Source organism: Pseudorca crassidens, chromosome 4 (genome assembly GCF_039906515.1).
Source record: "Pseudorca crassidens isolate mPseCra1 chromosome 4, mPseCra1.hap1, whole genome shotgun sequence".
Taxonomy (NCBI): Eukaryota; Metazoa; Chordata; class Mammalia; order Artiodactyla; family Delphinidae; genus Pseudorca; species Pseudorca crassidens.
The window spans coordinates 104,454,517-104,474,205 of NC_090299.1; the positions used below are offsets into that span (position 1 = coordinate 104,454,517).

General features: G+C 38.7%; 2 protein-coding genes across 4 annotated transcripts in view; both read left to right on the forward strand.

The window, feature by feature from the left end:
- The window catches only part of MOB1B (MOB kinase activator 1B), a 59,792-nt gene extending 46,915 nt beyond the window's left edge, over window positions 1-12,877 (forward strand). The window contains exons 4-6 of the mRNA XM_067736210.1: window positions 1,678-1,811; window positions 3,902-4,065; window positions 6,663-12,877. Coding sequence (XP_067592311.1) covers window positions 1,678-1,811; window positions 3,902-4,065; window positions 6,663-6,740 — 376 coding nt within the window. The 3' untranslated portion in view covers window positions 6,741-12,877. The remainder of the gene's footprint in view (window positions 1-1,677; window positions 1,812-3,901; window positions 4,066-6,662) is intronic.
- Window positions 12,878-17,738: 4,861 nt separating this feature from the next.
- Window positions 17,739-19,689, forward strand: part of DCK (deoxycytidine kinase) — a 57,812-nt gene continuing 55,861 nt past the window's right edge. For 2 of the 3 annotated variants that reach the window (XM_067736223.1, XM_067736222.1), the window contains exon 1: window positions 17,739-18,128. In XM_067736223.1, coding sequence (XP_067592324.1) covers window positions 18,038-18,128 — 91 coding nt within the window. In that variant the 5' untranslated portion in view covers window positions 17,739-18,037. The remainder of the gene's footprint in view (window positions 18,129-19,689) is intronic. The other variant, XM_067736221.1, reaches the window with a different exon arrangement.

Sequence of the window (19,689 nt, forward strand, 5' to 3'; positions counted from 1 at the left end):
CTGTCTTTAAATGAAGACTAAGTAAGGATGGCCAGAATTCCTACCATTCATGTTCTCTGTCTCCTAAGAGGCTCAAACAAGAAGAGGCTTAAGTCACACTTGAGACTTTTGTTTTATGTTAGGAAGAATATCTTGACTGTGAAAGTGATTAAATAGTAGAACAGGATGCCAAGAAATGTTGGGGAATCTCCTCTTGGAGACCTTCAAAGTAGACTTGACATTCATCCCTGTTTCCCAGGGTTGGTATGCTGTCAGAATATTTATTCAGGTGTATCCTGTTTAAGATTTACTGTTCAAGTGTAAGTAACTTATGATTAAATAGAAAGCATCCTTGTTATCCTATCTCAAGATACTTTTCATTGTTTAAAATACCCTGTAGTATTTTTCCATTATATTTTCTTCCAGCTCCTTTGCTAGGCTTAATCACCTATCATTACGTTAGTCCAAACTCTGGGACAAGATTATAAAAACACAATTGATTCAAAGAGGGAAGCTAAGTGGCAGAGGTAACCTTCAGAAACTAAAAAACTAAATGCTAGTTCAGTTTAGATAATTTTGTACATGGAGTTTCAGCTGCATGCTTATTCCTTGTCTTAAAAATCAGGTTGTGTGGGCTTCCCTGGTGGCGCAGTGGTTGGGAGTCTGCCTGCCGATGCAGGGGACACGGGTTCGTGCCTCGGTCTGGGAAGATCCCACATGCCGCGGAGCGGGTGGGCCCGTGAGCCATGGCCGCTGAGCCTGCGCGTCCGGAGCCTGTGTTCCGCAACGGGAGAGGCCACGGCAGTGAGAGGCCCGCGTACCGCAAAAAAAAAAAAAAAAGAAAAAAAAAATCAGGTTGTGGTTGTATGTGTGTGTGTTTGTTTAATTAACTCCATTAGCATTCTGTTGTACTGTTTTTACATACTAATTTACAAGTCTGTCTTCTCTACTAGTCTTTTTCCTTGAGAACAGGGAAAGTGTCTTTCATTTTAGTGTCCGTTGTTCAAGTGTCTTTCATTTTAGTGTCCGTTGTTCAAGAACAGTATTCCTTGACACAGTATTACTCACATGGTAGGTGCACATTAAATGTTTATTATACCAAAGGCTAGTGTCTGGTTAATACCTAGATACTATAGGCATCTTTATTTGGGTTGCCAATTTTCCTCAAAGGCATGTTTAGCTCCTCAGCCAAATGTACTCAAATATTGAATCACTCTCTTTTTCATTAATCTTACTTAGGTGCTTCCATGTCATTCTCTAGTCTTAACCCAAAATTTAAAGCCCCAAGTTAAAAAGAATTGTACTGCGTAAGGAGAAACGGTTTTTGAGGAAGAAAACAATAATCATAAAGATTAAAGATGGTCATCATAGAAGTGGGAAGTAAACTTAGGGTTTCTACTATAGCAGTTTATACTATGTGTGATTCTAAAATATAACTGCTATGTATGAAGGAAAGCTCACAAAAAATGGGTTTGGTGGGATCTGCTTAGTTTGTATCCTGATAAATGCAAAATAGTCCAATAGCAATTTTAAAATGCTAAATTTAAGTGCCAAATGCAAAAAATCTTTTTTTGGAGGAAGAGATTAAAATACATCCTGAATACATTCCTAATAAACATATATATGTAATATAAAAACTTACACATTATATATAGGTATACACTGATGTTCTGTGTACTTTTTATCTTTCCAATACAGATATGAGTATCATTGGGCAGATGGAACAAACATAAAGAAGCCTATTAAGTGCTCTGCACCAAAGTACATTGATTACCTGATGACTTGGGTTCAGGACCAGTTGGATGATGAGACATTATTTCCATCAAAAATTGGTATAATTGTTTAACTGGGATCCATCATGATTTATCTAATTTCATGCATTTCTAGGGCTTATTGCCTCTCTATTCCAGGAACCATGTTAAATTACCATACCTATCAAAATATTGCTAATCTTATGTACTTGAAAGTGTCTATCTTTTTCATACCAAGTTTATCATGAACATTAGGTAAACCGCCCTATAATTTTAAACAGTAAGAAGATCGGTATATCTTGGATAGTAACAAATCTGGCCTGTGTTAGGGAAAAAAGAGACTGGTCATTGGGTAAGCAGCCAGTATCATCTGCTGCAGTCATATCCATTTCTTGTTTAGGAAGGGAGTTTATATGACTTCAAAACAGTTTTACCTTATATTTGTGGCAAAGAGGGCATTTGTATTCATGACCCACGTGTGAACCTTGCAGGCTGTGAAATCAGGCTAGGTGAGAAGAAAACAAGATTTGACAGGTTGGCCTGTTATCAACTGAGTGACTTTTATATATGCTGACCTTTTAAAGGGCTGACCTTTCAAGTGGAAATTATTTACATTTAGACAGTTCATATGACTTTACTGTGTCAAATTCCTTACAACTGTGTTTTCTGAAAAAATTAAGAATTTGCTCTTTTCAACTTTTTGACTGTATTTTATGCTTTTTTAGTTTTGGGGAGAAGGATATAGTGGAGGAGACAGCAATGTAAATAGTCGCTGTTGTTATGGCTTGTTTTAAACACATTCATTGAATGCTTTAACTACTTTGGAGCCTTTGTAATGAAAGGTCTATTTTTCAAGACTGCATTACTTATATACATAGTAATGGTTTGGGATAAGTGCCCTCATCTTATCTTTTATCTTCATAATATAATTTTTAACTTTTAACCCAATTTCAGGCTTCTAGAAAATTTGTAAGAATTGTGCAAACAATCCCTATGTATCCTTCTTCCAGATTTTTTAGTTGCCAACATTTTAACACATTTGCTTTCTCTCTCTCTCTCCCTCCTTCCCCACTCCACATTCTTTTCTTTTTCCTGAACTGTTTGAGAGTAAGTTGCAATTATGATGGACCTTTATCTGTATGTGCTTCAATGTGTATTTCCTTAGAAAAATCACAGTATAACTGTCAGAATCAGGAAATTAACACCAGTACAATACTACTGTCTAATTTACAAATCTTATTCAGATTTTTCAAAATTTCCCAATAATATCCTTTAGAGCAAAAGAAAATCTTTGACGTTTGTTTTCATTCAGTGTCATGTCTCTTTAGCCCCCTTTAATGTGGAATATGTGTATTTCTCAGGCTTTTTTGGTCTTTTCATGACACTGACATTTTTGAAGTGTGTAATGTAAGCATACTATTTTATATAGTGTCCCTTCATTTTGGGAGACACTTAATGTACCCCAAAATGTCTTATGTTTTCTTGTGATCTATAATGTTTTATAATGTGATCTATAATGTGATCTATAATATTTTTAAATGGGCAGTAGGCAATGTGATGACATTGAACCCAGTAGTACCAGTATTTGCCTTGTGCCATTTGCCTTGTGTAAATCTGGATCATTTAGCCACTTTAACAAAGGATGTAGACTTTTGTATTTTTCTAGTTTTGTATTTACTGCTGTAAAAGTGCTCTAATTCATAAAACAAGTCTAATTGAGCAGAGACTGCAGCTAATTTCAGGGTAAATGTAGACCTGGTGTAGTAATGAAATAATTTCCATAGAAAAAAATCTGAAAATGTATTGCAGGCATTTTAAACAAAACTAAACATAGTGATACATTATTTGTGTTCAGCATAAGAAACCTGAGGATCTGAATATGCATTTTAGCTCCATTACCATCTTAGACATTTGTTTCATTTTGGTAAAGTGGTGGTATATTAGAGGCCTAAAGGGCTAAACTGAAGACAAATTCTTATTCCATAGAAGCATTGAAGTTTATTTTCATTCATGATATTTTGAGAACTTTTGAAAAGTACAATGGGTATTTTAAGTAGTAATTCATAAATACTTATTATTTTCAGCCTTGTCTTGGTAATTTATATTGCCATTTGCTGATAATGCCTTGTTCTCTTCTTGTTAATAGAGGGGGTTGTTTATCTATTTACTAGGTGTCCCATTTCCGAAGAATTTCATGTCTGTGGCAAAAACTATACTCAAACGCCTCTTTAGGGTTTATGCTCACATTTATCATCAGCATTTTGACCCTGTGATCCAGCTGCAGGAGGAAGCACATCTCAATACATCTTTCAAGCACTTTATTTTTTTTGTCCAGGTAAGTTGGATTAGGAGATCTTTTTTGCTCAGAAAAAGCAGTTATCTACAGAGTTATGAGGTGAATACTACATCCATACTGTCAGGATAAAATTTGCTATATCTCTCTAGTCTTCATCCTCTTTTTTTTTTTTGTGGTACGCGGGCCTCTCCCATTGCGGAGCACAGGCTCAGGACGCGCAGGCTCAGCGGCCATGGCTCACGGGCCCAGCCGCTCCGTGGCATGTGGGATCTTCCCGGACCAGGGCACGAACCCATGTCCCCTGCATCGGCAGGCGGACTCTCAACCACTGCGCCACCAGGGGAGCCAGGTCCATTAACTTTTGATCTGAATCCTTAGTTGACCTCCTCTTCCTTCTCTCTTTATTTCTCAGAGAATGGGCCTTAGAGATGTAGACTAAAAGGAGTGAGGCTATTCTTGTCCTGCTATAATAATTAGAGAACTAAAAGGTAGGAGTGAAAAAGAGGTAGAAATGCAGAAGCTGAGCAGCTGTTTTTTGGTGGAGTTTGGAGAAGGGAGATGGTAGGCAGGAGAAGTCCAAAGCTTGAATCTGTGTTGTTTTTGTATATCTGTGGGCATAAACTTATAAATACCTTTCCCATGCCCCATCTCCACAAAGAAAAATGTGTTTATTTTCCCTCTATACACACTCCTCATAATGGGGATACACATTTTGTATCTTAATTTCACCTATATAAACAAATTTTAGGAGATAGTAACTTGCCAAAACTGTTGCCCTGAGCAATTATTTTACTATGGTATCCCATCTATAGACACCAATAGAAACAAAATGTTATCCTAAAATTTGCATCTGTGCTTTGGTTTAGGCAGAACATGATTGCTTGAGGTTTTAGTGGTTTGGGAGAGGATATTCTCCCACCAGAAGGTTTATTAGTTTTACCTTATTATATGATCTTAAAGTACACTGTATCTCCCAACTCCTAGCAAAATAGTAAGGGATTGATACGTTGCATTTACCACATCTGAGCCTAGTTATATCTCAGGACACTGTGACCTTCTTGAAGGCGGGTCCATTAGTTATACAGTATTACTGCTTCTTTGAGTGAGAGTGGCCTCTGCCCTGGGCCTCACAATTTAGAAGTTCTGCTCTGGCCCTTGCCCATACTCCTGCATGGAGTGAGAAGTCCATAGGGCCAAGAACATACCTACATAGATCCCTTCTGGTATGTGCTTGGATACCTGAGATTCAGAACTCCCTACCCACATGGTCTCAAGTGTATTGCCAGGGTTTGCATGGATCTTTTCCTTTGGTCCGTACTTTTAAGGGAAGGTCATATCTCTGATAGCCAGACCTAAGGGATAGCCAGATGGCAGCTGTTGGTGAGTGTGTGTGGACATTGCCTTTATAAGCTTGTCAGGGTGTCCACACTCCTGCATGTGAGACCCATTGAAATACAGGATGGAGCTGTGGTTTGGTAGATCAGGGAGGTTTGCTGAGGGCCAGGGACTGGCTCTCCTCATGTCACTACTTTCCAATGTAGACTGGGAGTCTTAAGAATTCTAAATTTGAATCTGCTTTCCTGGCTACTATGGTGTGTTTGTTAAGGTAGGAGAATCGAACATATATAACAATATATTAGCTTAATGTAAAATACAGTAATTTAGTCATGTGATATATATCCATTTGTGCTATTGGTCCAGACCCCGCAAGTCTTAGTGGTAGACTTGCTATTGAGTGCCCCTTAATGCCTTCCTAGTACTTACTGCAGTGCTTGGCATGTGATGGATGCTAGTAAATGAGTGAAATTGTGACCTCAGAATGCCCCACTGTGGCAGAATATCAAAAGATCAGAAGTATCAACAGCTTTTTTTTTTTTTTTTTTTGCGGTACGTGGGCCTCTCGCTGTTGTGGCCTCTCCCGTTGCGGAGCCTGACGCTCAGGCTCAGCGGCCATGGCTCACGGGCCTAGCCGCTCCACGAACAGCCACTTTTTATTAGCCTTATAATTTATAGTTCAGGGGAAATCTATTCATAATTGAATTTCAGAATGACAGTGGTAGAACTTCTAAAGAAGCACAATTTAAATCCAGGCTTTCTTATTTGTTCTTTACAGGATTTACTTATCATTTATGGACTCCACATTATTCATGTTATTCTCATACCACATTATATGGTAGCTTGCAGATATGTTAGTTAATAACATAAACTAACTTTTTTACTCTTCATATAATGCTGAAATTTGCCTGAGATTTTTTTTGATCCCTGCTTGGTTGACTATATCTAAATGGTGCCCTGGTTATTCCTTTTAACAGGAAGCAGCAACTCCTATTTATTGAGCGTTTACTTTGTGCCAGGGATTACATGAAGTGGTTAACATTACAGTATCACATTTAGTCCCCATAATAATCTTATGAGGTAATTTACCCTAATTATTACAGATGTAAAATATAATATCAGAAGTGGTTAAGTGAATTGCATAAGACACAGAGGTAGGGAATAGAAAAAGTTTTCTTGAAAAAAAGATTTGAGTTTTATTTACTTTAAAAGCTAATTTCCAACAAATGTTAATGGAAATCTGTTTTGGAATGAGATGTAAATAATGTTTCTGCTATTTCTTCTGCCTTTGTCATACATAGGAATTCAACCTTATTGACAGAAGAGAACTTGCACCACTCCAGGAACTGATCGAAAAACTCACCTCAAAGGACAGATAAAAGAATGCAGATGTGTGCAAATTATTCCTCAAATGAAGCTGTGTGGAGTGCATTTGGATTTTGTTTTATTTTATTTTTATCTTGGTTGTTTTTATGTTAGGTTTGGGGGGCTTGTTTGGGTTCCTTTTTCTTTATTCTGAATAAATGAAACCATATACTATGGCTAGAGGAAGGCAAGAACCATTCTCTATTCAGTTGATAGGGGTAAATTTTGTCTTAGTGGCATACAGTATTTTTTCTAACTTGGGGAATTTTTGATAATACTATATGTTGAAAGAAATGCTTATTGATTGGACTGCTGATGGATGGGGGTTCTCCGTTGTGTAAATTGTGGTTGATTTTTGAAGTCCCCAAAAGTCTTATGTTTTTAAGTGCCTTGGCAGGCTCATTTCTGAGGTGCAAAGCACAGACATAGAACTGAACAGGGCTTGAAACAATATTAGGATTACTACCCAGGGCACTTACTGATGCATGTTTCAAAATACCTATTGATAAAAGCCATAGTTTACCTAAATTGGTGATCTCCAGCTTTTACTACATTAAAGAAACACAGTTTGTAAAGGTGTGCATGTAGAGCATAAAAAATTAGTATTTCTTAATTATTTTTGATATTGATAGTAATTCTGTTCAACAGATGCTTAAAGTTCTACAAGCAGGTCTTTTCCATCTCTTGATATCTGTGATATTGAAACTTGAAGATGTTGAAATGTAATACCGGTTACATTTTGGCTTCTTTCTACATGTTAACTGCACTGTAGGTGTAAAAATTCAGGTTATATATAGGTTTGCCATCTTCAGAGATGATGCTGAACTGTGAGGTTTCTTAGCAATTGCCAAATGAGCCATAAATCTGCAGAATCCCCTTCTGCTTTGAAGAGGAGGTGATAGGAGTGTGTGTTTGTTTGCAGGGGGGTTAGTTTGAATGGTGCGTTATAGATGGGATTAAGTACAGGGAGTCAAGTTCAAGAAAGTCCTTTCTCAAAACTCTTGAATAGAATGGCATGAATATTTTAATCAATCTCTTGTAAGCAAAGTCTTAGAGACTTCCTTTTAGGAATCAACTTCCATGAGAAGTTAAAAATAAATTACTAATTTTAGATATAGACATAAACATGGAATTTAAGGACTTTGGGGAAATTGATCACTTTACAGCATTTCCATTCAGTGAATGGAGCTGGTGTTTGTCATTTTAAAATGATACAGTACCTTCTTTACTTGTTATAGGCCCAACTTGAAACATTCTGACTTCTGATTTTTCCACTGTGAAAGGAAATCTTTCTTTGCAGTGATATCAGATAATGAAAGTGCTAAAGTAGTAATTAACTTTTACATTTTTTTTTTTTTTGCTATGACTTTCTGGTGAGCTATTCCCATAAGTAAAAAGTTCAGAAACTTAGTTTTTTTGTTTTTTTTTTTGCGGTACGTGGGCCTCTCACTGTTGCGGCCTCTCCCGTTGCGGAGCACAGGTTCTGGACGCGCGGGCTCAGCGGCCGTGGCTCACGGGCCCAGCTGCTCCGCGGCACGTGGGATCTTCCTGGACCGGGGCATGAACCCATGTCCCCTGCATTGGCAGGCGGACTCTCAACCACTGCGCCACCAGGGAAGCCCCCAGAAACTTAGTTTTTAAAATAAATGTTAACATTTTTCACTTCAGTTTTACTCTTGCGAAATATCCTTTTTAGACTTCCAGTTTTAATTTCGTCATTTCTGGTAAATCTGTTTCCTTCAGTTAGAAATATATACTCTTCCTTTGTTAGGAATATATACCTTTTTCCTTGTAGAATAGAAGTCTTACTCTGAAATTGTATAGACTAAAAACAGTAGAAAAGAATCTAAAATGAAATCAGTTTGTTTTTGCCATTAACAAGTAGAATAGTGATACAATTTACTGCCATTACAATTATGATCAGTAGGAACTGCCTTTTTCTCATTTCTAGCAATCATTCTCCAAGTACCAACAGTAGAAAGTAACAGGAGAGCCTGGCAGAGGCAAGTATATTGGACATTCATTGGTCATACTTATTTATAAACTGCAATGAGAACTAGCTGATTTCCTTAAAACATATCTTTTAGTATCCAAATATATAATATCAGCCACTGTGGGTTGATTGAGAAACAAAATCTGGCATCTAGTGATTTGGGGTACCATCTATTTAGGAAGATGAAACATATGATTATTCAAATAGTCTTCCAATACTGCATTTGACTTCATATCAACCTAGTAATAAAGGGGTTGCAGTAGCCAAGTGTGGAGAGACAAGTGAAACATTGTTTTTACTCATTTAAGCCTTATACAGTAGTACACTGTACAAATGTTATTATAAATTAATGTTTAGTAGTCGGACTTACTTTTCCACTCTATGTAGATAGGAGTTTCTTATCACTGTGCCAGAATCTCAGGTGCCTGCTTCTGAGTATTCCTTTAAACAGAGGTATTGGGAAGTAAGGAAATATGTATGTGTATATATATGGTAACAAAGTAGAGACATTCTCCCAGGGAGAGGCCTGGCATTGTGCATGGTGTTACATGGCTGCAAACAGGGAAACACCAGAGCATGTGAGAAATAACTGACTTAATAAAAAGCTGCTTTGATTCGTTTGGTTCCCAGGAGCATTAGTAAGATGCCTTTTATAAAATAAGGATCAAATCTTGGTTTTACAACATAGTTTGCTTATAAATGTCTATTGGATTCTTTCCAGATTTCTTAATTTGTAAATAACCAGGATAATGATTTCCCCCCCTGCTCTTCATACAGAGATATAAAGCAGAAGTTGGTTTTCTCATCTGCTGATGAAAGCATAAAATATAAAGTAGTAAGTTAACATAGTATTGTCACAAAGCTTTGGTTAAATGTTGATAGGAAGCAAGTTTTAGTAATTCTTTTAAATGACGGTGTAATGGTGGTGGAGAGAAATTAATAACAGAGTGAAAATCTTTCCATTAGCTGTAGGTGGTGCTACTGGCTTTCATTTACTGGCTTGATTATTCTGTTTTCCATAAAAACCATGACACTAGGCTGCACTAAAACATTAAGTATGTGTTAGCTGGTAGAGGCTTTGGAGGTCAGTTTACCTTAAATTGAAAGATTTTAGATTGCTATCTCTTCCTACCTTTGTCATTTTTAAATGCTAAATGTTCAGCATAAAATTAAGTAGGAAAAGATATGTTTAGTGTATAATATGTCGCAGACTGAGGTACTACCTGGCTTATCAGGAAAGATAAAGCACTACAATCTCTTATATTCAAGAATTACCGATAATGTGGATATTTATATTTTACATGTAAGCACCACACTGCATTTTATGTATTAGCATTTTCCTTGCTTAGGGGAAAATAGCAAAATGACAGATTTCTTTTATACCTTTGTGTACACCCTCTCTGAGAGAGTTTTTGATAACCACTGAAATGGTAAAATATGTGAGATAAAATTATTAAGTTGTAGGACTTCCTTTTAAGATAAATATGTCATACCTTGAACATCTCAAATGAGAGTTGATCTTCAGAGTAGTTTCTTTGGGAGCACTACTTATTCCAGCTATGCTGCAAAGGTGTAATGTTTCTAGAACACTTTCAGCGATGCCTTGAGAATTGGTTTGTGACTATGCAGGAAAATCTGTTTTATCATTTCAGTTGCACTGAAAACTTTTCTGGAAGCTTAATATGACCTATCTCATTCACCAAAACAACTCTACTTTGGCTGTTTTCTTAGAACTAAACTATTAAGGAAGTTCAAAAGAATATGCCATAGGCTCTGAATTTGCAGAACAGAATGTTTTGAGCACTGATTTGTAGCATCATTTAATAAAAAAATAGTTTCCTGATGCCACTGCTTTGAAGTAGGCAGTATTGTTTGGATGTACAAGTTTTATTTTTTTAATTTAGTTTAATTACCTTACAGTTAAATATAATAGTTTAAAAAACCAAAGTCTTTTTCTTATTTTCTATTTTTGGTCCATTTTCCTGATAACTTTTGGATTATATCTTGAGTACTGTAGGGTAGTTTTGATTGAAGGTATATTAAAAATAAAAATGGATCCAATATTTAAGATAGAAGTAGCTTAAGGAAGCAGCAGGCTTTACCTCCATGCTTTTTTTTTTAAACTTATTTTCACGCAAATGAACAGTTTGAATTTAAAGACTGGAGATCATTGTAAAAAGAAATTGGAATACAGTTTATATATTAATTATGCTGAATTTAAGTCTGTGTGTCACAGTAAAATATTTCAAATTGTATAATCATTTCATATGTGATTTATAACTTTAACATTTTGAATGTCTTTTTAAAAGATATGAGACAAGAAGTATATTTGAAAATGTCACTGCATACCAAGAGGAAAACTTAACTTATTTTGAAACTTATCTGGGATATTAAAGAATATACCAATTCCTAGAAACACTATTCTAGATCTATACGGACGGCTCCTAAAATGATTTAAATATCAGCATTTTGTCATAATATTAAGTTTCACCATAGGAATTACAGTTGTTGAGCTGTCAGTTTAATGGTATATGAGATAACTGTTAGAGCTAAAGCTATTTCATGATTTAATGGAAAAGTTTAATTTTAAGATATAATAACAATTCTGACTGCAGACAATTTGAATTTTTGAGGCTCTCCTAATGAGCTAATTATAGAGAAAAATTCATTTTGAAGGTATAAAACTGTGCTCCATGTCTGCCACTTGTAGCTGAACTGATACTTAAATTTTGACAAAAGAGAGAAAATACAGATTAAAATACTGAGTACTCTCAGTTTTGCAAGTGTGATACAAATTTCCTTTTTTGCATATAATACTACACAATAGAAAAATTTGGATTAGAATCCTCAAAGATAGTGAAATCACTGGCCTTTCCAAACTTATGTTTACTTGTCATCTTCTCCTTGGAGGTAAATTACTTCCTTACTGGTGTTGACTTTCCATATACTCCTCTCTCCCCTATCTCACAACACACACAGACACACACACACACACAGACGAAAAACAAAACAGATTGATTATATAGGTCCTCACTGTTAGTGATTCTGAAGTGATTGCTGTCAATACATAGGTTGCACCTGAAGTGTTGGATGATACAATTTACATAAGCATTTTTGGTTGTTTTGGTTGATAGCTTTCTTTAAACTACATCACTGAAGCTGAGATTACTAGAGATATAAATTTAAATCTTTTATTAATATTTAATTTCTGTTATATATTATTAAATTCTTATATGTGTGGGTGTTTCTTACAGGTTTGCAGGTTTTCATTTTGTTTACTTAATTGTGCAAGTTGTAAAATAGATTCTTGCATTTTCATTTTAAGAACACTTTTCTCCTTAAATTGTTCTGCAGAGATAACTGTTTTTAGGGGAAATAGTTTTTTACAGCCACTAAATTGTATTTGTTATTTTTGTACATGCATACTAGGGTGGTAAGGACACTAATCTTGTGGGGAAAACTTAAATTTGTTTTATTTGAACTTTCCCTATACATTATTACTAAAAATTATCTAGGAATAGCATCACGAGATCTAGGTTGAGAGAGAATACAATAAACATGAGAATACTTAAAGTTTTAATAGAATCATTTCTGAGGACAAAACCAGAATACTGCCAGTGCCATAAATGGAAGCATGAGGCAGCATTCACACTGTGCAACTGTTGCAGAGAATGAGTAAGACAGGATCCTGCTCTAATGGAGATGGACAATTTCTCTCTATTAAAGTAGCTGAATCTAAAACATGAAATGCAACATGGGGGCTATACTGTAAACTGTGCCAAGATTACTCAAATTGTAGTTACTTTTGATCAGACTTCAACTGTTTTCTCATTTTTGTTTTAAAAGGAGATACTGAGGGAATTCCCTGGCAGTTCAGTGGTTAAGACTTGGCGCTTTCACTGCTGGAGGCCCAAGTTCTATCCCTGGTCAGGGAACTAAGATCCTACAAACCATGTAGTGTGGTAAGAACTAAAAAATAAAAGGGGATACTGAATGTCGGAAAATCTGTAATATGTTTTAATTGAGAGATGTAAATAATGTATACAGACTTGTATGTCATGGGATTGGAAATATTTAAATTCTAGGGTTTTTTTTCTTTAAAGGAAGAAACTGAATGTCTATTTAAAAAAATAATAAATAGTTATGTTTGGCCATGAATCCTGACTTTGCATTACTGTTTATTTTTGCTGTAGGTGTTCCCACACTGTACAGATTCCTAGAGAAATATTGAAGGTATATGAAATATGTTGAACATTTAAAACTTGTTAGGCATTATTTTTTGTAATGCTCACAACAACCCTGGAAGTTAGTGGCTCAGTGTCTTCTATACTAGAAAACTAAAGTTTAGAGATTATAGAAGTCATTGATTTGCGCTAGGGTGTGAAAACCCAAATATGCTTGACCTTGAGGCCAGTGGTTTTGTTTATTTTCTTTAAATATACTATTACCATGAGAATAATTAGCAAAATAATTATTTGTTCACCTTTCCATTAAGCTTTTATCTAATATTTTGTCTTCATTACAGACCATTAAAGAATAAACAGTATGGGAGAATCCTCATTTTACCCTGATACCTAAGTTCCAAAAGGAAATGTGTATTTTAGAGTATTCTTAGAGTATCATTATTTAGAGGTATTTATGTTTAGAGGAAATTGTGTTTAGACCATTAGGTTGAGAATATTTTGATGGTAGTAGCCATAGTTGCCCAGTGTCACTAATTGGTATTTGAGATGAAGACTAGGAGTAGAAAATGCTAGTCCATGCTGATGTGGACTGTGCCTGCACGCTTTAATAAAAAATACCTTGTTAGGGCTTCCCTGGTGGCACAGTGGTTGAGAGTCCGCCTGCCGATGATGGGGACACCGGTTCGTGCCCCGGTCCGGGAAGATCCCACATGCCGCGGAGCGGCTGGGCCCGTGAGCCATGGCCGCTGAGCCTGCGTGTCCGGAGCCTGTGCTCCGCAGCGGGAGAGGCCACAACAGTGAGAGGCCCGCGTACAGCAAAAAAAAAAAAAAAACAAACAAAAAACCTTGTTATTATGCATGTATAGTACGTACAAAGCGTCTACTGTATGTAAAGAAATATACACATATAAAAATTAACTGTTTTACTAGTTAGGTTCATTTGCTTCAACTGTACTGAATTTATATGGTTCTTTACTATATAATATTGTATGGAATGATGCATTTTGGTAACAAAGGTTCTAAATTATTTCTTTAATGCTTAAACAGCCATGCTTTATAGATACTGTTACGAACAGCATAATGATTACAGTGTCATGTTTTCTTGATGACTTAAGTTCACCTTTACAAGCATGCAGCAAAATATATGTTCCTTTGCTAATATAGGGCTGCTGGCTTGCTCCTATGCCCTGCTAGTATGTTATTTTGCTGTCACACTTCAGACTTGCTGGAAGCACTCTCCCAATCTTGCTGTTATGATGGCTTCTGCATCCTTCTGTTTTCTAGGTAGTAATGAAGGTTGCAGGTAGAAATTTATAAGCAAGTTTATTAAGTTGATAAACATCCTTTTACAGAAGTTGTTGGGTTGGTGTACACAAATGCAGGGGCCGTGTAACCACTACTTATCAATGTTCAAGACCTCTTATTTTTTCAGCCTTTGTCCTCATTTTCTCAGTTGGTTTAGAGTTTTATTTATTTATTTATTTGGCTGTGCCGGGTCTTAGTTGCGGCACGCGGAAAATTTTTTTTTTTTTTTTTTAGTTGCGCATGCGGGCTCTTATTTGGGGCGTGTGGGCTCTATCTAGTTCCCTGACCAGGGATGGAACCCGGGCCCCCTGCATTGGGAGCTCGGAGTCTTAGCCACTGGACCACCAGGGAAATCCCTAGAGTTTTCTTAATAAACTTGTATGTTATCAGTTAGGAGACCCTGTCTCATTCTTTAGTTATACCAGCATTACCGCTGGAGAAAAGGAATTCCTAACTTGAAGGAGTAGTAAAATTTCTGGCAAGGAAGGGTTGAGATGGTAGCATGCTCACACCTGATTGAGTGCTCTAATACAGAGGTCCCCAGCCTTTTTGGCACCAGAGACCGGTTTTGTGGAAGACAATTTTTCCACGGACAGGGGGCGGGGGGGGGGGGCGGGGGGGGGGTTCAGGCGGTAATGCGAGCAATGGGGAGTGATGGGGAGTGGCAGGTGAAGCTTCCCTCGCTCACCTGCCATTCACCTCCTGCTTTGCAGCCGGGTTTCTAACAGGGGGTTGGGGACCCCTGCTCTAATACCCTGTCTTTTATCTGTAATTCCAACATCTGAAACGCTCAGAAAACAAAGTATTTTCTTGAATTCACTGCAAACTTAACCTGATCTGAGGTTAATAGCCTTTATTCTACTTAATGGGAAAACATGTTTCACTGCAAAATGTTAGTGTACTTAACACTTTTGCAGGAGGGTGAGGAATGGTTACATAATATATGTGGTATATAACTATATTTCTTTTCTAAATTCCAAAATTAAAAAAAAATTATTTACTTGGTTGTGCCGGGTCTTAGTTGTGGTAGGTGGGCTCCTTAGTTGTGGCATGTGAACTCTTAGTTGTGGCATGCATGTGGGATCTAGTTCCCCGAACAAGGATTGAACCCAAGGCCCCTGCATTGGGAGCGCAGAGTCTTATCCACTGCGCCACCAGGGAAGTCCCATAAATTCCAAAATTTTAAAAATTCTGAAACAGAGTTGACTACAAGAGTTTCAGATAAGGGATTGTGGACAAAAATCAGGGAGGTACTTTTGAGAGTGCTTTTCTCTAGTCTCTTTCTTGTGTTATCGACTGGTTATGCTCCATAATGGGAAATTATGTTGAAATTGATGTCAAAAGAGCTAGGTTTCCTGTTTCCCTATTTGTATTTTTGAGGTACACTCTTCAGCTTGGAGGAACTCAAGTTCTCACAGCCAGACACTGGCAGAACTGGGATTTGAAACCAGTCTTTAATTATCCAGTGCTTAAACTCTCAGTCACTGCACTATACAAGTACTTCTTTTGTGGTTTTTGTTTTTGTTTAGTTGTTTTTTGTCTGGTTTGGTTTGGTGGAGGGGGAACCACACTTGGAGATTTCTAATCCTCAACCCCAAACATCTTTGTCAGATCCACATGGGACTTAGTGAGTTCCACTAAGGTCTCAGAGACTTACCTTGCCTTATTACTCTCTCAGTAGCTGCCAAAACCCTTACCATTACATGTTTTCTTTCCCCCAAGTTTGGGTGTGGAATATAATACCTAGTAACAGAAATTCCCTGGCAGTCTAGTGGTTAGGACTTCGAGCTTCCATTGCTGGGGGCCTGGGCTTTATCCCTGGTTGGGGAACTAAGATCCCGCAATCTGCTCAGTGGGACCAAAATATAATAAAACAAAACAAAAACCTAGTAGCTTCCCCAGCTTCCTTGCCATCCCCATGACAAGTATTCAGGCCTTTTTCATTTCAAGGATCCTGCTACTAATTACTGTGGGGATAAACAAAAGTAATATACATAAAATACTACCATAATGAAATAGGGAATTTACAAAAAATGATTTTTTCTGTTTTCATCCTAGAGTTCCCCATGGAATCACATTTTGATTTCTGCCTTCTATTTCTGAGAACAGATTCACCATTTACCCCCTTCTTCTTACTCCACCTTTTGATGCATTTCAGGTCTGATGTTGGTTGTAAGGTAGGAAAGAATAATAGGGCCTATGGTTTATGTAGACAATTTGAACTTGGGAACTTCTAGACTGGGGAGTGGCCTGTTTACTAGGTCTTTACCGTGATTAAAAACAAATTCCTCTGGGCGTTTCTACACTGCATTTGTCCCCAGCTAGATGAGTCATCTAGCAGAGGACATGGCACATAAGTAGGCATTCAAAAATTCAACATACATTTGTTGACTATGTGCTAGGTGTAGGGTATGCAGATTTAATTAAGCTTATAGTCATGCTGAACAGAAACCTACCCAGTGTGGTAACTTCTTCACAGCATTGTAGGGCAGAGAAATTTTCCCTCTTTAGGTGCTGGTCTAATAATGAAGTTGACATAAAATTAACAGGAGAAAAACATTTAATTACATACGGGAGCCCCATAAAAATGTAAGACTCAATGAAATGACTAAAGCAGGAAGCTTTTATATCCTTTAGACAAAGAAACAATAAATTTGTGATGAATTGACAAGACGAAGGGGTTTGGGCCTGGTGTAGTAAATTGTTGAAACAGTAACAAGGTTTATTTATCCAGTCTTCTCTGCCCTAAATTCCCGGTCTCTGGCGATAGGTTGCCTTCTACCCTCCTGGTACAGGGAAGGTAACTTTTATATGGGAGAGTTAGCCCCCGCCTTCAGGAGGAACAAAGGACGGTCAGAGTGTCCTTATTTAATTCAAAGTAATATGCCAAAGTGGCAAATTTGGGGGTGGCACCTTCTGCTCCCCTTCAGCATAAATGGGGCATCCAAATCAGGATATGAGAGATCAGAAAAGGCTTCCTGTGGTGTGGCATCTGAATACTTCAATTCCCATCCCAGTTCCACTCACACTGACTTTGAGACTTTCAACATCCCTCCTCAGTGCCTGTTTCCTCACTGATAAATGGGGCTAACGGTAGGATCTCTGGCACTTGATTGCTAGTTAACCAATGAAAAACGTTCAAAATAATGTCTGGCACACAGTAAGACTGCAATACATTCCCAGCGCCACCTGGCCTGATGATAGCCTCCAGGCTGAGAACACAGGGTAATCCGTTGGTTTTTCTACTACTCACTGCCTCACCCCTGACAAGTTCAAAGTTTCAAGTCCAACCAATTCGGTCCAGACGCTCAGAACCCACAAACCCCACGGGACAAACGAGTTCCCCAAAGCCCGGCCCACTCCTGGTGACGAGGGCAGGTGGCGCGACCTCTACCCGCGAGCGCTTTTCGACCTTTGGGCACCCGCCCGGATTCCCACAAGATTCAGGGAACCCTCCCTGCCACCGCCTTCTGGGCAGAGATGCGCCTGCGCGCGCGCGGCCCCGCCCCCCCCGCTCCCCGTGACCCTTCGTGCTGGGCGCGCACGCAGGGGCCCCGCGCGAGGCGGGCTCCGGCGGAGGGGCCCAGGAGGGAACTCAGGTTTAGGGGAAGGCCGGGGCGTGGCTTCCCCGCTGGGCGGGCGGCCACTTCACAGTCCCGCCTCAGTCGGCAGCTGCAGCCGCGCGCCAAAATCAAACCCGGGTACCCGCCGGCCAGAGAGCCTGCGGTTCAAGGCGAGCTCCGCGGCGGCGGCGGCCCAGTCGCGCACACCTTTGACCACCTCCCAGCGCTCCCTGCCCGACGCGCTCGGGGCCGCCACAAGACGAGGCATGGCCACCCCACCCAAGAGGAGCTGCCCATCTCCCGCAGCCAGCTCTGAGGGGACCCGCATCAAGAAAATTTCCATCGAAGGGAACATCGGTAAGGAGCCTCGGGAAGTGTTGGTCCCAAAGCAGGGGTAGTCGCGGCAGCGGCGGCTGAAGCGCCCCTTCGCCTCATCCCTGATCCTCCTCATTGAGGGCTTTCCTCCCAGCCTGCTCCTGTGCTTGCAGACGCGCCCTCAAATTCCCCAGCCGCCGAAAGCACCCTTCTCTTGCCTCTCCAGCTTCCCTCCCGTGCCACGAGGGTGTTCGTCACCCCTGGGCGTCAGGCGGCCGGCCTAGGCCTGAGGGCCTTGTGAGGCGCGCTTGGGGTCCCTTTCATCCTCTTTGTTTGGGAAGGGTTTTGTTTTTGCGGTGTGTGGTGTTTTTTTTGGATGTGTCTGTATGTCAGTTCTTGAGGTGCAATATACATAAGTTAAAGGATTCCTTTTTAGGTATACCCCTCTATGAGGTTTGACAAACATACAGTGTTTTACTACCACCATGATCAAGATTCAGAACATCTCCATCCCTGCAGAAAGTTCCCTCTTGCTTCTTTGTAGTCAGTCTCCTCTCCATTCCTATCCCCTGGCAAGCGGTAATCTGATTTCTAATCCTGTAAATTTTGCCTTTTTCAGAATGTCATATAAATGGATTCATAGAGTATGTAGCCTTTTGTGTCTTGCTTCTCTAGTTTAGCATAATGCTTTTACATTTATTCATGTTGCTTGTATCTGTGGTTTGTTCTTTTTTGTTTCTGAGTAGTATTCCACTGCACGGATATACCACAATTTCTCTCTCCCAATTGTGGACATTTGGATTGTTTCCAGTATTTAGATTATGAATAAAACTGCTGTAAACATTCAAGTACAAGGAAAGAATTTTTAAATGATCTTAGCAGAAGGAGTTCCTCACTCCCTACCCAACATCCAAGTAAACATTGTGTTATGATTCAAAGACCACTGCTGTTTCTGTTCTTAACCCAGATGTCATTTTGCAAGATACATGAGAACGTCCAATTCTTCTCTATTTCCTACCACAGGAAACCTATGCCTGGTACTTCCTGTTTTGATAGGATTTTGGTTTTTTTGGTTCCAAGTTAGGTACTGGCCATTCATGCATACAGCAAATTTTAATTCTTACTGTGCTGAAAGCACTTGTACTTCTTTTAAAAGGCAAGGCAAACAGGTGCTTTAGCAGCATTCCAAGGAATAGGAAAAGCTGGACACACCCTCAAAGAGGACATCTTGTTTCATTGCTCCAATATTAAGGCACCAGTGGGAAAGATCAATGTAATAGACTCTCATTTCTTCTTAGCTGGATAAGTTCTTTGAAGGTGAATGTTTACTAGTATGATTCCTCACAGCTACTTATTGGATATAGAAGACGATGTATAAAGACAGGAGAAAGTAGATGAACAAAACCTTTTCAAAAGTAAATTTGAATGAACAACCTCTCAGATTTATACCACAATCCCTTCCCTTTCCTAAATCCACTGAAGCAATGTATCATATCTGGAAATTTACTTCCTTCCAAGCATCTTTAATCTTTTCAGCACCTAAAATAATTTCCTAATATATCACCCCCTCTCCAATTTCTCAAAATTCTTCCAGAGCAGTCTT